This window comes from Acanthochromis polyacanthus, chromosome 17 (assembly GCF_021347895.1).
Source record: "Acanthochromis polyacanthus isolate Apoly-LR-REF ecotype Palm Island chromosome 17, KAUST_Apoly_ChrSc, whole genome shotgun sequence".
NCBI lineage: Eukaryota > Metazoa > Chordata > Actinopteri > Pomacentridae > Acanthochromis > Acanthochromis polyacanthus.
Window position 1 is genome coordinate 2,863,284 of NC_067129.1, and position 19,862 is coordinate 2,883,145.

Sequence of the window (19,862 nt, forward strand, 5' to 3'; positions counted from 1 at the left end):
TTTGCATTTTTATTAGTTCTATTTATACTGAGCAACTTTTACTCATCTTATAGTGTAGTAGAATGAAAAAACAATCAGAATCGGCTTTAATGACCAAGTATGTGCACAACACATAAGGAATTTGGTTTCGACTTTCGGTGTCATCCTAGGAATATAGAAAGAGAACAAATAAAATGAAGGAAACTATAAAAAGAAGAACAGGAAGAAAAACAGTAATAAAAATAAATATAACACAACATATACAGATATTTACAAGCTTGAAGGACTATATAAACACACTAGTGCAAAGTGATAATTGCTACATGATGATACAGTACAATATGTCCCTCTGCCGTGTACTTAAGCAATACTATAAAGTTGCTCAACATTAACGTAAAGTATTTTGAAACAGCAGCAGTACTTGAGTAAAAGTGCTTTAGAGATTTGAATGGAGTTCAGCTGGTGAAGTAATTAAAAGAGGTACGTCAAAGGAATGGCAGCACTCACGCCCAATCAGAGCACACGCTTTCCTCCTGTCTCTGCCAATCAGCAGCCGGGAGGTGTGCTCGGCCCCGCCCCGCCGCAGTTCCTCCGCGCTGCGTTAAGGTCACCGCTGTCATTTGGTAGCTAACAGCCGGAGGAGGCGGAGGAGACCCAGCCAGGAAGGTGCAGGAAAGAACCAGCGAAACACAGCAACATGTCTCTGTCTAACAAACTCACCCTGGACAAGGTGGACGTCAATGGGAAGCGGGTCATTATGAGGTGAGCGTTCATTAGCAGCTAGCCGTTAGCTTCTGCTAATCAGAAATGGGATTATTTGACGTTAGCTTGTTAGCTGACATCTCCGAAATGTAATATCCTCCCCCTTCCTACGGTAATAAACAGTTTGATAATTATAATTCCTCGTGTTGAGACGCAGAAGGGATGGTTAACGGTTTCTGAGTCACTTCAGAGCAGCGGGTAGAGGACAGGAAGTGAACTTGTTGCCCGTCATCCATGTTACGTGCCTGTGTGAAGATGCTGCATGGATGGACCCTGCATCTGAGGTGTAGCTGGAGTCACGTCCTTAGACTAAAACACACCTTCAGCATCATCTTTACACCAATCCAGCCTCGTTTCCTCTCATAAAATATCCTACCTTTACTGTGCTATGTGTTCAGATGTTTAATTTTTGATTCAAGTGTCGATAATGTGATTAGAAAGTCTGAAAACCTGTTGAAAATGATGATAAATGTCCATTGCTTAAACTCTAAAGGCAGTCTTGAAATTTAGCATCGACTGAGGTCATTATTTGGTCATTATTTAATGAAACGTAGCGTCTGGGACCACCCCAAGTTGTTATTAATCATAATTTTTACCTTATTGATTATTAAATGGGATATTTCCGTGATTATTCAATGAAAAAAGTCAACATTTGACATCTTACTCATGCCTATTTGCCTCACCAACACTCCAAATCTGAGAAATATTTAGTTTACTATAGGGGTCCATTGATAAGTACTTTTCTAGGGTTGATATCAACCAATTATGATCAATCAAGAAGATGGAGAAGGAGTATTGGTAGCCAAATAAAAACCTTTGCGGTGAAAATGAGAATCTGATTGTAAAAAAAAAAAAAATGGAATAATACCAAGCTTTTGTTGAAATTACCTTTTATAAAATGTTGTTTTGCATATTTTTGGTTAATAGAGACCTTCTCTGCAGTAGTCCTTAAAGGCTATTATTATTATTACAGGGAGGACATTGCTCAAGATCTTATACTGGTGATTATAGATGGAGAAACCTATTGGTAATTGAAAATATAGTGAATATTGGCTCTGATAATTAACCTGTGATATAAAACACAGAAAAGAGAAGCTGTATGTAGACAGTTGAAGGTGTTTTGGATGCGAACAAATGAAAACTGGAAGAATTTAACTAATTTAATTAGCGAATAGTTACTGCTTACATTTATTTCATCATTTCTACTTGGTGAACTTCTAAACGTGTAGATTACCTTTTCAAGATTAATCCAAAGTGCAGTCATGTTGCTTTGTTTCCAAATATTATTTGGCTTTTCTCTGCATGTTTCTCCACTTTGTGAAGGCCAGTGGTCATGGAGGTGCACTGGAAACCGACACCCTGTGTGGAAATGTCAGCGGTCCATGTGGGTTTGCTCGGTTTGGTGATGCAACGTTAGGAGGGATAGGACAAGGTTCACTCTCAGCCTGGTCTGCTCGGCGTTAGAAGGTCAAACTTCACCTCATGTGAAGTTAATCTGTATCTGGAGCAACAACATGCTGCTCTGAGACAACGAGTTTCCTCACATCACACCCTGGACCTGTCGTAGCACGTCGCCTGGAGGTGTTTTATGAACTTCCGCTTCACATGGAGACAAAGAGCAGGCGGCAGATTTAGAATTTAAAAGAGGAAGAGCAGGATGTTGTTTTGGAAATCTGTGCAGACGCCAAGAAATGACTTCCACACCATTTATTTTATCACATACCTCTTGAAATACAGAGTTTCTTCAGCATTAAAGATTAAATATGTACAACCTTTTAAGAAATGCAGGCTTTAGTTAGTCTCTGGGAATATTTTTCTGTTAAAATTAGTGTGAAACCCAGTGGAAATGATAAGAAGTAAGAGGAGAGTGAACATCATGTTTTCCATTCATTGTATCCTTTAGCGCTCTGCAGCAACTTGAGTTTATTTAGAGTTTAAAATGTAAATGTACAAGCATTTCTTAGAGCTGTTTAGACCTATTTAGTCAGCTGTATAGAGAAAATTACAGGATACGAGATTCTTCTTCGTGGTTTCAGTTTGCCATCACCTAACAGAGGGACATAATTCACTCCTCTGTTGTTTGCAAGTTTGACTGATCAATACTAAACCAATACATGCAGCTTATCTGCACATTTCTAGCTTTAATTAATTGTGAAACATGATGTTCTCACGGTTAAGTGGCTTCATTCACTGAGTTTTAACTCCTCCAGTGAGCTTATTTCTGCCTCTGAAGCAGCTTTGCCTTTTGGGAGTCCTAACATACGGAGTCACATTCTGAAGCAACAGGTGGAACAAAACGAGAGCAGAAAACGACTGCAGTTGTGGCTGAGCGCCGCCGGCACACGGCTGCCTGCTGTTGAGCCTCTGAATTGCTGACCGTTGGGTTTCAGGCTAAGACTACAATGGGGTGTGTTCAGGCTGATTATGTGTGTCGGTGCATCAGACGGAGGGAGGGGAGGTGGTGATGTAACGGACTACGAGGGATGCAGCATGTTCTCAGCTGCTGCCTGCGTGCATCGCTGCACGGTGGACGTTTAACGGAGAAACACACGGCGATAGCGATGCTGTTGTTGAAGGGAGATCTTGTACAAAGCTGCAGCTACTGATTGTTTTTAGTGTCATCTAACCTGTTTATTTATGTTTATAGATGTAAAAAATGTCAAGGCAACGTCCTCAAATGTCTTGTTTTTGTCACCAACTCAAAGGTATTCAGTTTACCGCCATAGAGGAGGGAAGAACCTGAAAATGTTAGGCTTTAAGAAGCTGGACTCTAATTTATTATCCCCCGCCTCCACGAAGTGGAAAAGGGGGATATAGGTTTGGCCTCCGTCCGTCCATCCGACATGAAGGGGACAGCTTTCTCGGAAACTATTACAGCTAGGATTACGAAATTTAGTGTGTAGCTTCACACCATGGACACCTTGATCAAGTTTGAAAATGATACCTGTGCAATAATATTTAACAGAGTTATGGCCCTTTATCACTATTTTGGATATAGACTCATAGACATCACCTGTGGCAGGGGATATTGATGACCATGTCGTCTTGTTTTGACTTTTTTTTTCTTAAAAATCCTTCTCAAAGCAATTGCAGTAGTTGACAAGTAATTAAGGCCACTCTTCTTTTAAACCCTAATGTTAAATCTTCTGATATATCATAATTGTTTAGCTTTGATTCACTCTGACCGCTCTAAGCTCGCTGCCATTTTCAGCAAAAACTAAGTTTAGAAAATCATCCACCTGAAAAAATTAAACTCAGTTGACCGTTGAGCAGCTAAAGATTCAGAAAGTTTGCTTCCAGTTCCCATCTTTCTTCACCATCCATGTTATTGTCATTGGATTCATGTTGTAGTGCTTTATATATTTTTTGAAATCAGCCCTTTTTTATTCTTTCTCAGTAGATGACATGAGCAGCTCGTCAGCCGTGGCTGGATCTTTGCTTATTCTTTCCCATTCGCTGTGTTTCTGGAGATGATGCCTCTGTTCTTGGTTGTTTTTGTAGTTTTACTGTTGGAGCATCTTAATGCATTTCTCAGCTTTTGTCAACTGGAACAGCCTCAGTTGAATGCCAGTTGGTGTCTTGTTTAATTTATCCATCAGACATGAGCCGCCATCGCTAAAATCCCTGTTTCTTCTGTTTCAGAGTCGACTTCAACGTTCCAATGAAGGACAAGCAGATCACAAACAACCAGAGGTAAAGTTCTTATCATTCTGCAGCTTCTTTTCTCTTCTCTCAGTAAAAGCAAACATTATTTCTTCAATGCTGCAGGCAAATCTGTGTTTATATTCTGACAAAGCAATAAAACAATCAACATTTCAGTCACCTTGTTGTCTTTAAGGCAATAAGGGCCGTGATAGAAATGAGGAAAATGAGTTAATGGGTTGTGGTTGTTTCTTAGGATCAAGGCGGCCGTTCCCAGCATCCAGCACTGCCTGGACAACGGGGCCAAATCTGTGGTTCTGATGAGCCATTTGGGCCGCCCTGATGGAAACTTTATGCCTGAGAAATACTCTCTGGAGCCCGTCGCTGCTGAGCTCAAGACCCTGCTGGGGAGGTGAGTAGATGGACTAAATGACCAGTTTTTAGCATATACAGGTGGTTTTAAACATCTTAAAAAGAAGGAAGGGCTTTCAGTAGTCATGGAAACGGTGGAAATCACTAACAAATTCCTATAAAACATATAAAACACACTAAATAGACTGAATGACTAGTGTAGAAATAGTAGATTCAAAAAGAGGCTTGATTTAATGACAATCTGAGGAAGTTAAGTTTTAAATTCAGTGTTTGTTGCTCACTAAACAAAAATTAACTCTCTAAAATAATCTGAATCTGACAACAAAAAGTGCCAGAACAAAATCTGTAATATAGATTTAAAAAAAAGATAATTAACCATGATTAATCAGAATTAATCCAAAGGAACCCTGTGATTAATCAGAAAATTTGAATCGTTGCTTCCCTGAACATATTTCTGTCCAACAACTCCAACAAAAGTACGTAACCAAACACTGCTGGGATCGCAGCATCATTCTTAAAGGACGAGTGGACAACGTTTCGTCTGTGTAGGTCGTAGAATAAATGAGAAAATCCTCCTGACTCGTCCTCTGGCTCTCTGCAGGGACGTCACCTTCCTGAAGGACTGTGTGGGTGCCGAGGTGGAAGCTGCCTGCGCTAACCCCAACGCCGGATCCGTCATCCTGCTGGAGAACCTCCGCTTCCACGTCGCCGAGGAGGGAAAAGGCAAAGACGCCTCTGGGAACAAGGTGAGCCTCCCAGCAGATGTTTTCTTTAGGCTCATGTCCTGTAAATATTCCAGTTTGAATCTCGAATCTTTCTAATGAACCACTTTAGTGACATGACTCAGCAAAACGACCCTCATCTGTTAGTGTGGAGAAAAAGCTAAACTAAAAGCCCTTTTAATGGTAAAACCAGGAGTCCAGGATGAAGCATTTCCTGTGTTTCCTGCTGATTTAACACTTCAGATTGGATTTTAATCTTTGCTAAACTACAGAATAGTCTGTCAGAGGCCTTAAAATGCAGCAGGACAAAGCAAAACAGAAAGCCTATAAAGGTGAACAAAGCTGTCCAGAAATGACAAACAAAAGCTGCTTCAGAACTCGCTCTAGTTTCATTAATATCAGACTAATTTTCTCAGAGGAAAACATACAGTGGCTTCAGCTGCAGTGTCTCCTGAAAAAGCTGCGTCACCGTCTGATGACGTCCAGACAGAAGTGGTGCAGAGACTTTATGTCCTCCAGAACACACTGTCCATTTAATTCAACCACTGGATGGTGCTGTTAAATTTACCTCAGTGATGATAAACCACAGATATGTGTTAGATCTGTGGGAAAAAAGCCACAAAAGGATGTGACTTCATGTGTCAAAATATCCCCATATGCACCGCAGACTATAGAGGAACTAGTGACTAGTTTTATGCAGGAAATCAGAAGTGGGAGAGCATTTACTTCACATTTCAAGGTTTTTAGTGCAGAGAGCATCTCTAAATGAAATGCCATTGTGTAAATTAGGGCTGGACCAGAATGTCCGAATGTTCGCGACGGCAGTATCCTGATATTAATTTTGGTATCCGAATACTTGCGCCCCCGCGCCGGTCTGACGTTACCGGGCAGAACGAATATTCGGCGTTACTGTCTTCCCTCTGCGTTCGTCTCACATCGGCTCATCCCGTCATGTGATCACATAAACATATCCACGTATGTCTATGTGATCACCCCCTCCTCCTCAGACGAAAATAGGAATACTCGGAGCTCATCTCTTCCCTTCTCCTTCGGCCCACTTCGGCTCTTCCATTTGTGTTTCTTGCCACCACCCGAATGGCCGGGTTGCTGCCGACTCTGACGTCACGCTTCACTTTGTTGCATACACACAAGACAAGATGCTGAAGACCTCCGCTGTTTGGGAATTCTTCAGTTTAACTGAAGGCAAAATTTGGACCCGGGAGACCAGACGAATGGATCCGAATATTAGGGCCGTCTCCGCCACAGTTCGCCACATCCCCCCCCCCCCCCCCTTTATCTAGGCTACTGTGGGCCGTAACCAACGCCAGAATAACTAGAAAAACCCCATAACTTAGCTCCAGAATAACTAGAAAAATCCATTACTTGGCTCCAGAATAACTAGAAAAATCCCATATCTTGGCTCCAGAATAACTAGAAAAATCCATAACTTAGCTCCAGAATTAGCCGCTGTCCCCAGCTCTCTCTACTGCTGACTGTCAGCCAATCAGAGGTGAGCTAACTAAACATGGCACGTTCACTGACATCAGGTAAATCTGGAACTGAACAATAAACATTGAAGCCTCAACATTAACAACAATAATCTGTTTTTTTCTTGTAAAATGATTCATACATGCATGAAAGTTGTTGATATTCATGACTTTTATGAAGAACTGATCAATATCATGATGCACGGAACGGCTTTGTTTACGTTTTTGTTTACGTTTTTGTTCCAACTGAGGGCGAAAATTGGCTTACATCAAACTGTAGGAACTCTGATGTAAGTTGAGGACACCCCATAATACAAATCAGCAACACAGCTAACATCATCTAAACCCACATAAAGAGGAGAATTTCAAATTTAGTTTAAAGAGAAGTTAAATTAAAGAGCAACAAGGGGTTATGAAACGTGTAAAAATTCACAATCCAGACACAATACATCTCCCCCAGCCTGTCAAATGTGTAAAATCTAATTAAAATAAGCAATAATGGGAGCCCATAAATTCATAAAGGAACCTAAGTTCAAATGGAGCTTTGCCGTTTTTTTTTTTTTTTTTTTTTTTTTTGTCAGTTCTAATCATGTTGGTGCTAAAACTTCTTTAGTGGTTGCAAAAAATGCATCAATACAACAACAAAAACCCCAAACTAAACCACTTAATCTGACCTCTAGAATCAACACAGACTGGACTTCCTCAGCATAACCTCCTCCTTCATGCTGAGATGGTAAAACATGAGTTCAGATCCAGACGGTGGACGATCCTCAGACGTTTGAACGTCGGTCCGTCCTGCAGCAGATCAGCTGTGTTGACCTGCTGACATTTATGCTGAAGGTCAGCGGGCTTTTCCTGTCCTGAGGCCTGGTTGGAATGCTGGTCGGTTCCTACTGTACTGCTGCACTGTATCACACGGGACCTTTTTATTTTTAGTCCTTTATAGAAACTTTATTCATAAACGCAGCTGAATCGATCTCACTCAGCCTGTTGGAACAGTCTGTATTCTGTTTTCTGTGACTCTGAAAGTCTGTTAAGGTTTTCTAAGATTGGATTTAAAGGTGTGATTAATTAAAAAAAATAGGCTTTGAACTGCATTACTGTAATTGTATGATGTAAATTTAAAGTTTAACCCACGATAGGGTCCAAAATCCATCAGTTTAACATTTTTAGCCGTTTTAAGGAAGTGCAATGTTACTATAAAGTGGGAGCAATCAATCAGATAGTTTAATTAATAATAAAATTAACCTTCAAACATTTTGATGATCAGTTTTTCAGGGAAATTATTCCTTGATTGCTGCTTTGCTTTTCCTTATGTAAAAGCAACCAAAATATTTGTGTGTTTTTACTTTTTTCCTGACAAAAATGTCCCCAAACTGAACTCAGGATTCCAGTAAACTGTATGATAAGTCTTTTTATCGCCCACCTCCACTGAGTGGAAAAGGGGGGATATAGGTTTGGCCTCTGTCTGTCCGTCCGACATGAAGGGGACAGCTTTTCTTGGAAACTATTACAGCTAGGATTACGAAATTTACTGTGTAGCTTCACACCATGGACACCTTGATCAAGTTTGAAAATGAGACCTGTGCGATAATATTTAACAGAGTTATGGCCCTTGATCACTATTTTGGATATAGACTCATAGACATCACATGTGGTGGGGGATATTGATGACCATGTCGTCTTTTTTTTTTTTTTTTTTTTTTAGTCAGAAGCTAATCTTTTGTTCCTAATTCTGTTGTCCTGATCTGGTCTTTCTTCACAAAGCGTTGGTTTATCTGGTTGAATAAAGGTTTGAAAAGCCTTTTAACCATGTTTTAGGACATTGTGAAGGACATTTTCTCTCTTCAGTCATTTTATAGACTGAACAACCAAATAATTGGGGGATTAATTGATGGAAATATTTATTTAGTGGCGGCTGAGTGTCCTAACGTTCAAAGTATGGATTAATTTGCCTCAAGAGGCTTTACAGTTTACACAGAATACAACATCATCTGTACTTTGGATTAAGAAAAACTCCCACAAGACTCAAAAGTCAACTCTATTTCTAGGTTTTCATGCTGAGTTAATTTTTATGGATTTTTTTCCTGTGTAAGCTGCTATTTTTAAGTGTTTAATGTAGTTAATTTCCACTTTGGAATGGTGTTATGTAGGGCTGGACCTGAATATTCGTTTGCTACGGCGGTATCCGGATATTAATTTTGGTAGCCGAATATTTGCGCACCCCCACCCCTGTCGGACGTTACCGGGCGGAAAGAATATGCAGCGTTACGGTCTTCCCTCCGGCTCCTCCCGTCCTGTGATCACATAAACATATGTCTATGTGATCACCCCCTCCTCCCCCAGACGAAAATATTTGGAGCTCGTCTCTTCCCTTCGCCTTCGGCTCATACTGTCGTGTTCGGCTCATCTCAGCTCCTCCATTCGTGTTTGTAAACACCACTTGAATGGCCGGGTGGCTGCAGACTCTGACGTCACGCTTCACTTCGTTGCACAAGAAAAGATGCTGATGACCTCTGCTGTTTAGGAATTCTTCAGTTTAACTGAAGACAAAACGAAAGCAAAATTTGCCTTACCAAATGAACGGATCCCAATATTCGGGCTGTCTCCACCACAAGCCCCCCCCCTCCGTCGGATGTTACGGGGCGGAACGAATATTCGGATATTCTTCTTTAATAGGGCCCAAATATTCAGAGGCCAGAAACCACTATTCAGGCCAGCCCTAGTGCTATGTAAACAAGCACTACTAAAGTAGGTCAGAACATGTTTTTGCAGGATGAGGTGAGGATTATTATCATTATTATTTGTTTCTAAGTTAAATCTGTCCTGCAGCTCAGAGGGGTGAATGTAGGAAGCAGTGACTGGACTGTAATCCGACTGTGTGACATTTGCTTGACCTTTTTCTGCCCTCCAGTCTCACAGTCATGACCTTTGTTAAAGTGCAGCAGAAACCTGATCCACAATGTAGGAGCTGAATCGTGATGGAGAAATTTACCCATTTGATCAGTGGCCAGATAAGTGGAGATTCTATGAGGATCGTAGCGAGCATGACGGTGTTTGCAGCCACAGATAAACAAACGGCCTCTAATGTGCTGAAAGTGATGCAGCTTAATTCATTGTTTCTGTGTTTGTCTTCTCATTTTTAATCCCTCAGACTAAGGCCTCCCAGGAGCAGATCGACTCCTTCAGGGCGTCTCTGTCCAAACTAGGAGACGTTTACGTCAACGATGCCTTCGGTACAGCTCACAGAGCTCACAGGTGAGAGGAGGAAGTGATGATCAGTGAGCAATCTGTAAACGCTCGTACATCATGTTTTATTCTATAACAGGAGTTTGCACCTTGTTTTTGGAGATTAATCCATAAGAATGACTGTTTCCGTTGACGCTGATGGTCTTCGATAAAGCTTTCAGACTGAAACGGTTTTCTTTTGCTGAATTCCTTGTCCTCATTTCCAGCTCCATGGTGGGAGTCAACCTGCCTCAGAAGGCAGCTGGTTTCCTCATGAAGAAGGAGCTCGACTACTTTGCCATGGCTCTGGAGAAACCTCAGAGGCCCTTCCTGGCCATCCTTGGAGGGTGAGAACAGATCGTTTTAATAATTCAGGTGTGAATGTGCTATGGAGGTTCAGGCTGCAAACTTTACTGCAGGAAAATCCTTCAAGAAGCTCAGTTTCCCCAGAAAGTCGAGTATGAGCAACAGAATCTTGAATTTTAAGACTTTTCTATTCAGCGGTTTCAGTACTTACACACAGGACATTTCAGGTTCTACAATAATAGACCAGTAATGTATGCTTGCACGTATCTGACTTTGCAGGACAGATGCACATTTTTTGACATCTTCAGGGCTAAGGTTTGCCTTTATAGTGATACGGGAACGTTTCAGCCCCACTCAACATTAATTCAGAACCTCCCAAATTGTGTGGCAGCTGGATGGATTAAAATCACAAACCCTGAGGGTGTTGCCGTGTGTCTGAAGCTAGAACAGTTCAGTTTCTACTCGTAATTCCTCCTCAGAGTTATGGAGCTGAATCGACAATCGCAGCAAACATGAAACGACTCAGTTTCAGACACACGAAAGAAGTTTAAATGCATTCGGAGCTTGTTTTTCCTCTCATAACATGAAAATATTTAAACTTTTAAGACCTGAGCTCTGGTTGGGCTTCCACTTTAGATTTCTTCTACTTATTTGGGACAATCGGTAACAAATAAATATAATAATCTGATATCTATCTAGTCTCTCATTATATCTTATTGTATTTCTATTATTAGGAGGTTAACAGGTAGCAGCATGAATACCACATTGTAGCAGAGAAAAACTCATCTATCCTGCTTATTATTTATGTTTAAGCTGATTCCAGTCATTAAGATGAATTTTACAGACTTCCTAAAGGCTCATCTTTGGCTTTAGGAAACACTGATGGGCATTTATTGACATTTAAAATTCTGTTTTGTTAAGTTTCTGGAAACCAAATGATTAATCCGTTGACCTAGAATGAAAAATAATTGTTAGTTGAAGCCCTAAAATGGTAGAAAAATGGCTCTTAATGTGTGCGCATTAATTATTTATTGTTGACATTGAGATGGAAGTAAAATAAAAAGCTCAGCTGATTTGTTTCAGTCTTTTTAATGTAGTTTGCATCTAGTTTAGTGGACAATTGCATGTTAAAATAAAATTAAAGACGAGTTTTTAGTCTGCAGGGGCAGCATCTGGGCATGAATGAATGACATCATATTTATAATAATTACACATACATGAGAGCGTTGGAGTACTGATGCACAATGCAACGGGGGGGGGGGTGGCATTCGGATACCAAAATTAATATTTGGATGCCTCCGTAGCAAAAGAATATTCGGGTTCAGCCCTAAAAAACAGCAATAAATCTTTTAGAAATTTGATTTTAAATGATGTCTGCTGGATCTGATGCTCTCCCTCTGCTGCAGTTCAGCCTCTTTAAAATAGCCGCCGGTCCATCCAGGAATAGAGAATAAGCTCATTAAATCTGTAATCTGTGGTGCTGCTGCTTTGTTAAAGACACTATTACTGCTCAGAGAGGTGACAGAGGTCAGAAGTCACACGTATGTTGTTGGAATGTTGCATTAAAGTGTCGGATTGAAATGTTACTTCATGGTCACAGGAATGTTTTAGGATATTCAGACTTTTTGTTTGAACTTTCGGTACATTAACTGCTTTATGCATTAACACTAAAAGGCAGTTTTGGTTCATTTTACAATGCAGATGGCTGTGAATCTGCAGCTGGTGTTTATCATCACGCAAAGACACAAGTTTCCCTGCAGAAATGTGCCTCATATTATCGTGTTTTATCACACAGAATCAATCACAGCAACAGAAAGGAGTTAAACACGTTTTAAATCAGGTTGGCTGTTAAATTCTGTCTTTTAAAAGCCTGTAAGAGAAGGTCACAAACTATTTAACTAGTGTAAAGTGTGATTTCTTCAGCAGTCTAGTTAGCAATGTGTTTATAACGTTTTCATATTTAGAAGCAACAAGGACGAAATCAGAAAAAAATATTAAAGTTGTGCCTGATTAGTATTTTCAGCAGGTGATGAGTTAACCAACAGTCCCTGAACGCACCACGAGCTAACACCACCCTGCTTCCTGTTGGTTTGTGTCTCTGTGTTGTTTCAGGTAGTTTTTTTTTTATTATTATTTAATTCAATGTTTCCTCTTCAGCAGGATGACTGAAGAGGAAACGGTGCTTCGCTTAGCTGCTTTTGGCCTCGTGTCAGAGTCCGTTTTAGCCTTTTAGTTCATTGTGCAACTCGCAGTCTGCACCGATCCGTCCTCCAATCACCTCCTCACAAATGGAGGACATCCACCGTTGGCGTGTAATGATCAGCTAGACGGCAGGAAATGCTCGTCAGTTATTTGTCGACGTCTTCAGTGAGTAGTGGGAGTTTTTGTCCGAATGGTTCGTCACAAGAAAGTTAAAAAACCAACTAAATAAATAAATCCCCTCTGTGTGGAGGAGTTGCTTCAGATGGCAGTAAAGTGATGAAATAAAACCCATAAGTCTAGTTTGAGTTGCACATTAATGCAGCTGAGAGGTTTTATAACAGAGACAGATTTTACAAGTCTGAAAAGTTTTAACCGCGGCATCTGTTTCATCTGTTTCATCTTTAGAGCTGCATATTGATTGATTAGTCCACCGTTCTGATAATCAGGCAATCCTTTGTTGTTTTCAGAAAGTAAAGTTGCCTGATTATGTTTCTTATTATAGGGTAAACTAGATATCTTTCTTTTCTGAAGACCAAATGATTAATCGGTTTGCCAAAACTGTAAAAAAAAGTGTTTTTACAGTAAAATTCCGATTTACGGTAAAGAAACGTATTGATATCATTGATTTTAGGGTTGAAAAACATGCTTCATTCCATTTTACTGTAAAAAAGAAAAGTTTAACCTTTAAAAATGTGAAAATTTACATGAAAATACTGTCTAAAATACAGTTTGTGTGATCTATTATAAATATTACATAAATATTTCCATTATCAGCACAGCAGTTGGTGTATTTATCATTAAATGTGTTTTTAGCAAAAATTGTGGTTAAAGCTCTCATAATACTGAAGCATATGTCTGTTGTTAACACAAAAGTACATTAATTTGACTGATACAAACTATAGTTTTTACATGTAATAAATACAGAAATTGTTCTTATAAATATTGCTGCATGTTTCGATTACTAGTACAACAATAGGTGCATTTAATTCTCAAAATAATTTTGAGAATTAAATGCAAAAACTACAGTATTTTTACACACTACGGCATTTTTCATGAAAAACTGTGCAGGAGGAGAAAATAATTGTCAGTTGAAGCCGTAAAATGGTAGAAAAACAGCATTATTATTGAAAAGTAGTCGACCAGGACTGTGTGTTCTCGGGGGGGGGAAAAACATTTCAAGCATCACAGGAGATCAAAATATCCATTTTAAAACCACAGACTTTAACCGTTTTATTTCCCTAGTGAACATTCATGAACACATGAATGAAGCTCTGGCGTGTTTTCTGCTCTCTTCTGTCCACTTTTGCATTTCTTATCTGTACTGATGTTCTGTGTCGGTGTTTCAGAGCGAAGGTGAAAGATAAGATCCAGCTGATCAACAACATGCTGGATAAGGTCGACGAGATGATCATCGGCGGCGGAATGGCCTTCACCTTCCTCAAAGTCCTCAACAACATGGAGGTGAGGAAGACGACACGGAGAACACGAGAACAGAACAACATTAAAATCAGTCACTGAGATGTACATAGATTTAAAGGATCTCTGTCTTTAACCGTATAGCTCATTAATACCAAAATGTGAAAAGGCTCCTTTGTAGGGAGTTTCAGCTCATTGTTTAGTTTCTAACTGTGACTTTCCTCTTTTGTTTGACTCTCATTGCTCTCAAAAAACCTCTAAAAACCCACTTTATGTGACTCGTTAAGCACTAAACAGCGTAGAGACGAAGCATTAGCAGCCAAAGAAGGTGGTGGAGACCAAAACAGGAGCTAAAAAAAAGACAAAATGTTGAACTTAACTTCACCGAGTCGACAGAACTCGACTCCAAATTAAAGCTAACGTTGCTCCGTCTCTGCTGGATGTGTTAAAAAGCAACTTTTTTCTTACAGATTCGAGTTGTGAATGCATTTTAAAGAAACGGAATTACGCATATTTATCTTCAGTAATTCTTCAGTATCTCTTAAAGTAGGAGGTAATTAGCAAATACAGCTAACTGTTAGCTTCCACACCTCTCTTATGTGTGCTGTTCGAGTGACAAGAACAAAACAGACCAAAACCACATTTCCTTTCATTTTACCTGATGAAATCTAAACCTTTCTAGTATGATGCTTTTACATTTAGCTACCAATAAACTACATTCATCTGTGGTTTTTATGCAGGAGGAGCAACGAAAATTAAATGTTTGACATATTTTTAGCATCGAAGAAGAAATAAATGAACAATTAGCAAAACAACACAGGACTGGAACTTGGAAAACGCTTTTTTTTTTTTTTTTTTTTTTTTTAATGTTCAGCGAAATATAAACAATTTATCTTGTAGAAGCAACACTCTTTACAGCTCAAGTGTATTCACTCAGAAGTTTAGGCAGCCGCCATCATCCTCATAAGTGGAGCTACAGGCTAAAATCAAAACCGCCAACGTGGCAGTTTGTTTGACATCATGCCTTGGGCTCAGAAATATTGTCAAATACATATTTCAAAAGCACAAGAGTCATCAAATTAATGCTTGGACACAAAACGAAGGGGATTTTTCAATGGCGGCGATGTCAACCTTTAAATTTATCCAGTTTTTCTGCTTTGTCTCAGCGGAAATCGGCAACAAATTCAACTTTGTACGAATGTTTAGAATCAGTCTGGTGGTTGGTACTTACTCACTATTAAAGCAGATTTTATATTTCTATGACGTTGGTGTGAAAAGTTGTCTAGAAGGAACTGTAGTGTTTAATTTCAGAAGTTTCATGGAGTTGAGAACTTTCTGTTGAACGTTGGTGTTTGAACAGACTTGTGAAACTACTTTGTCGCCACAGAGGTTCAGAATCTTAACCTAAGTTTGACCTCTAAGAGAAAGATTTTGAAAGAGCAGCTTTTGTTTAATGTTTGCCATTATCCAAAGTCAACAGAACAGGTTTGGTTTTACTTGCACAATGGTCACAATGAAAAGATTGCATTTAAGAGTTCATCAGCTTCTGTTTGAGCTCTGGGTTTTCAAACTGAGGTAAAAAAAAAGTAGGAGTGTGGATGGAGATGAAGTGTGTCCATGTGAGCTGAGATTATTTCTGAAAGCAATCGAAAAGCTTGTGTTAAAATGAAAATCTGTTGGTGTTGATGAAGCTTTAAGTTTGATGCAACTTTGAGGTTTGTTATTATCTCTGATTCATGCATTAAAGCTACATAACCATAGCCTAGCCGTGCTAGACCCAGCTCTTAAGACACAAGGGTCTAGGAACGCTTGACAGGGAAGGAGGCGGGCTAAAAGGTTGTCTTTCAAATCACTCTGCAGCAATTGGGTAGGTATACAACCAATCAGCGCAACGAATAGGCTGACATAGTTCGTAGAGCGCCGGATTGTGGCCCATTAGCTTCCCAACCAGCGGAGCCAACTGGTATATTAAGGATTTGCCATATCCAGTCAGCATAAGTCCAAATACGTCTTTCTTCTCAATGAAACACTTCAGTGCCGTCCTTTGTTTGTCTTTCAAGTTGAATTTTAGCTTCAAATCTTTAAGGGCTGTGGCCAAAGCCGAGTCGAAAGATAACTGTTTATTGTGCGCCGGTTGTTTCTGTCAGAATCGTCCGCCTCTGTCGTCACTTAGTTACGCCCGCCTTCTGACTCTACACTTCATGGTGATTGGTCCGGCCAGTTTTAGGAGAATCCAGCCTCGAGCCTTATGGAGGGTAACTAGACCCACCCTGGCAGAGAATTAAATTCGTTGCCGTGAGTTGTCTAGCGCGGCTAGGCTAACATAGCCATGAATATGTTAAGAAATCAAAAAGACAAGACAAGTTTCTGATTATTTTTAGTCACTAATATACACATTGTCTGTATTCAGTCTGAGCAGAGAAGAAATTGAACAATTACTGTTGTTTACAGACAAATTACCTCGTTTAAATCATCTTTGTGTTCCATCAGAAGCTGCCAGACGTTCATGAAACTTCGTAGTCTGTTTAGTTGACGCTGAACCTCTCCATCAGGAAAACTTTCGAACGTTTTTCGTGAATCCAGTTACTCAACTTGGATCTTCTTGAATCCACAGTTCTGTTTTTAGCTTCAGAAGACTCTCGCTTGATAGAATAGTTGGCGTCTGACTTTCACCTGCAGAACTTGCTTGAAGTATCGTGATTTTTACTTTACTTCTTTTCTGTAAAAAATTGATCCAATCGCAGCCGTTTTACTTGAGTAGATGCTAAATGCTAACGGTGGATTCAACATAAGTTAAATGGCGCTAGTTGGTCAAAATATAAACGAGATAAGCCTCTGATGAATCCTGTTCTTACAGAAGTCTGCTCAATCTTGTAAATGTCTTTTGTTTCTTCCCCAAGTCTGTTCCATTCACCTCCATTCTCTTTGAGAGGAAGCAGGAATCTGTCAGAACAAAACTATCTGCAGAGCTTCATAAACTCTTTTGTAATTTAAATAAACTTTTTCAGAACCTTTTTGTCAAGTGTCGGGGTAAAGGTGAGGTTATGAATGTGAATCGTGAACTAACAAAGCAGCTTCAGGAGTCTGTTTGAACACCACCACGGTTCCATTGTACCTCAGAGTTTAACCGTGAACTCTTGGACCACCTCTAGTATTTCTACATGAAGGAAAATACCACTTTTCTGTCAACTGGAAGTGAAATGTGATGTCTGATGTTTTTAATGTCCCTCTAGAATGCAGCTTTACGTCGTGTAATGTCTTTCTTTTCTTTGTGGTTTCCTTCTCTCCCTCGTCAGATCGGTACCTCCCTGTTCGACGAGGAGGGTGCTGGCATCGTCAAAGACCTGATGGCCAAAGCCGAGAAGAACGGCGTCAAGATCACGCTGCCCGTCGACTTCATCACCGCCGACAAGTTCGACGAGAAAGCCGCCACCGGCACCGCGACCGTCGCCGCCGGCATCCCGGCCGGCTGGATGGTGAGAAAAGAAGATATTTTGATTTGTAACTGCAAAAATTCAGGCTTCAAACTCCCTAAAGCTCCTAAAATTCTACTGTCTTAATGCGTTTCCTCTGTAGGGTTTGGACTGTGGACCAGAGAGCTCCAAGGCCTACGCCGAGGCCATCTCCAGGGCCAAGCAGATCGTCTGGAACGGTCCAGTCGGTGTGTTTGAGTTTGACAACTTTGCCCAAGGAACCAAGAACATGATGGACAAAGTGGTGGAGGTGACCAAAGCCGGCTGCATCACAATCATCGGTAAGAAAGACAAGAAGAGGGGAGCTTTTTTCCTTTTTGTTTGTTAGTAGCAGTTCATTCACTGTTAGCTTGGTTTAAGCTTCTCCTTTAAAATAGGGGTGTCCAACATGAGGCCCGTGGGCCAAAACTGGTCCTCCAGAGGGTCCAATCCGGTAAAACCATAAATTTAAAATCATTTCGAGACCATGACAAGTTGTTTTGATCTGAGATTGCGTGTCGATTGAAATGTTGAAATATTTGTTAGATTTGTTTGTTGCATTTGTACAGATACAGGATTACATATTTTCATGAACTGCACCTTTTAAAACCCGAGGTAACGTCAATGAAGATGAAGAAGGATACTCAGGAAGAACACTGAACAACAGAATACTTATATCACCACATATATCAATATATTTTGGTGAAAATGTGTAAAATAACCTTTAGATGATCTTTACAGAGATCAGTGGAGTACGTTGAGTTATTTGAAGCCGTTTTCTTAACTCATGTGACTGTTGCATGTTCTGTCCAGGTGGGGGCGACACCGCAACCTGCTGCGCCAAGTGGAACACAGAAGACAAAGTTAGCCACGTTAGCACAGGAGGAGGCGCCAGTCTGGAGCTGCTGGAGGGTAAGTGAAGAAAGAAACACAAAGATCACTCCCAGCTGTTTTAGTTTAGACCGTGATGCTGATGAAACTCTGTGTGTCTTCAGGTAAAGTCCTGCCCGGAGTCGACGCCCTGAGCAGCGTCTAAACCCCCCATCAGCCGGAGTGTGTGTCGGTGTGCGATTGTGTGTATGAGAGGTGGGTAGCTGCTCGGCCAGACTCCTGTTTCCTCCTGAAACATCCCACAAGTGGAAAAAAAAAAACACACACACCACCTTTTTCCTGCAGCCTTTCCATCCTCAGTCTTTGTTTTTTCAAAATAATGTGACTTAAAGGAGAATAACTTCCTTCATCTCAGATCTAGAGCAGTCTGCTTTATTTAAACACGCTTCTACAAGTCCAGCTGGTCTTTAATGGTTCATTTTTAACCTCTAACATGATAAAAGATCACGCTTATTGATTGAAGTGGAATCGGTGGAAACGCTTCCCGTAGTTTTTCTTCACGTTCCTTTAAAACAAGACGAGGATCCGTCACCCCTGAGAAACTCGATCTCTGGCTCTTGTGTGTGTCTGTGTGTTTTTCTGCGTCACTTTTGCATAGCGACACTGGGATCGTCACTGCACCGCCCTGAGTGTGTGAACCTGCAGTATATATATCTATATATATGTATAGAAACGGTTAACGTGGTGCGTGTCTACATGTTACATTTTTTCTGTTGGGCTCTGGTCGTCTGTCGGCTTCGGGCTGAGACGTCTCTAACGGCTAATAAAACCGTCTCTGTGGAAAAACTCTCCTGTGGCTGACTCCTCATTTAACGGCATCATGACTGCTGGGTGTCTGCAGATCGGTGTTTACAGGTCGGAGGGTAACTCATGTCAAAATGGTGGCTAATAATTACACGTTCTTCTGTGATATCTGCACGAAAAATAACTTTATTTGAATAGCACTTTTAGCCCTGTAAAACCCAGTGTTGTAGAAATTCATCATTTTACTATTTTTTTTTTTTACGATTTATAGAGAATTTTTGCTAATTTTTCCATATATACCTCTGTATATGGGTAGATATGTGTATGCATGTATACTCAAATATATATATAAAAAAAAGCAAAAATCGCTTTTTTTTTTTCTATAGAATCAAGAATCTTTCTTGTCATTGTTTCCACACAGCGAAATTATGATTGGTGACCCCCAGCCATGGATAAAAAAAGTTAAAAAAGGCACACTATATATACAAATATGTAAAGAAAATACTTAAGAGATGTAAATATGTAAACAGAGTTGGTGCACATGAGCTGTGAAAGAGGAACTAAAATAAGCATGTTTTACTGTTTTCTTAGCGGAGCCTGTGAGTGGTTCCATGGTTGTTGTTTTTCTTTACTAATGATGCTTTATAGGTAAATATCAT

At 40.2% G+C, this 19,862-nt stretch overlaps 1 protein-coding gene across 1 annotated transcript; it reads left to right on the forward strand.

The window, feature by feature from the left end:
• The first annotated feature begins 541 nt into the window (after nt 1-541).
• On the forward strand, nt 542-19,246 carry pgk1 (phosphoglycerate kinase 1). The gene is made up of 11 exons (XM_022195061.2): nt 542-741; nt 4,384-4,434; nt 4,640-4,795; nt 5,357-5,501; nt 10,119-10,222; nt 10,420-10,539; nt 14,047-14,161; nt 17,413-17,592; nt 17,693-17,870; nt 18,382-18,480; nt 18,564-19,246. Exons 1-11 carry the CDS (start codon nt 677-679, stop codon nt 18,602-18,604), a joined length of 1,254 nt encoding a protein of 417 aa, XP_022050753.1. The 5' UTR covers nt 542-676; the 3' UTR covers nt 18,605-19,246.
• Nucleotides 19,247-19,862: the final 616 nt, after the last annotated feature.

Excerpts from the sequence above, each read along its gene's own strand:
- pgk1 (XM_022195061.2), top strand. The coding sequence starts at position 677 with ATGTCTCTGTCTAACAAACTCACCCTGGACAAGGTGGACGTCAATGGG. Across the intron at positions 4,435-4,639 it reads CAGATCACAAACAACCAGAG|GATCAAGGCGGCCGTTCCCA; the intron begins GTAAAGTTCTTA and ends GTTGTTTCTTAG. Across the intron at positions 10,223-10,419 it reads ACAGCTCACAGAGCTCACAG|CTCCATGGTGGGAGTCAACC; the intron begins GTGAGAGGAGGA and ends CCTCATTTCCAG.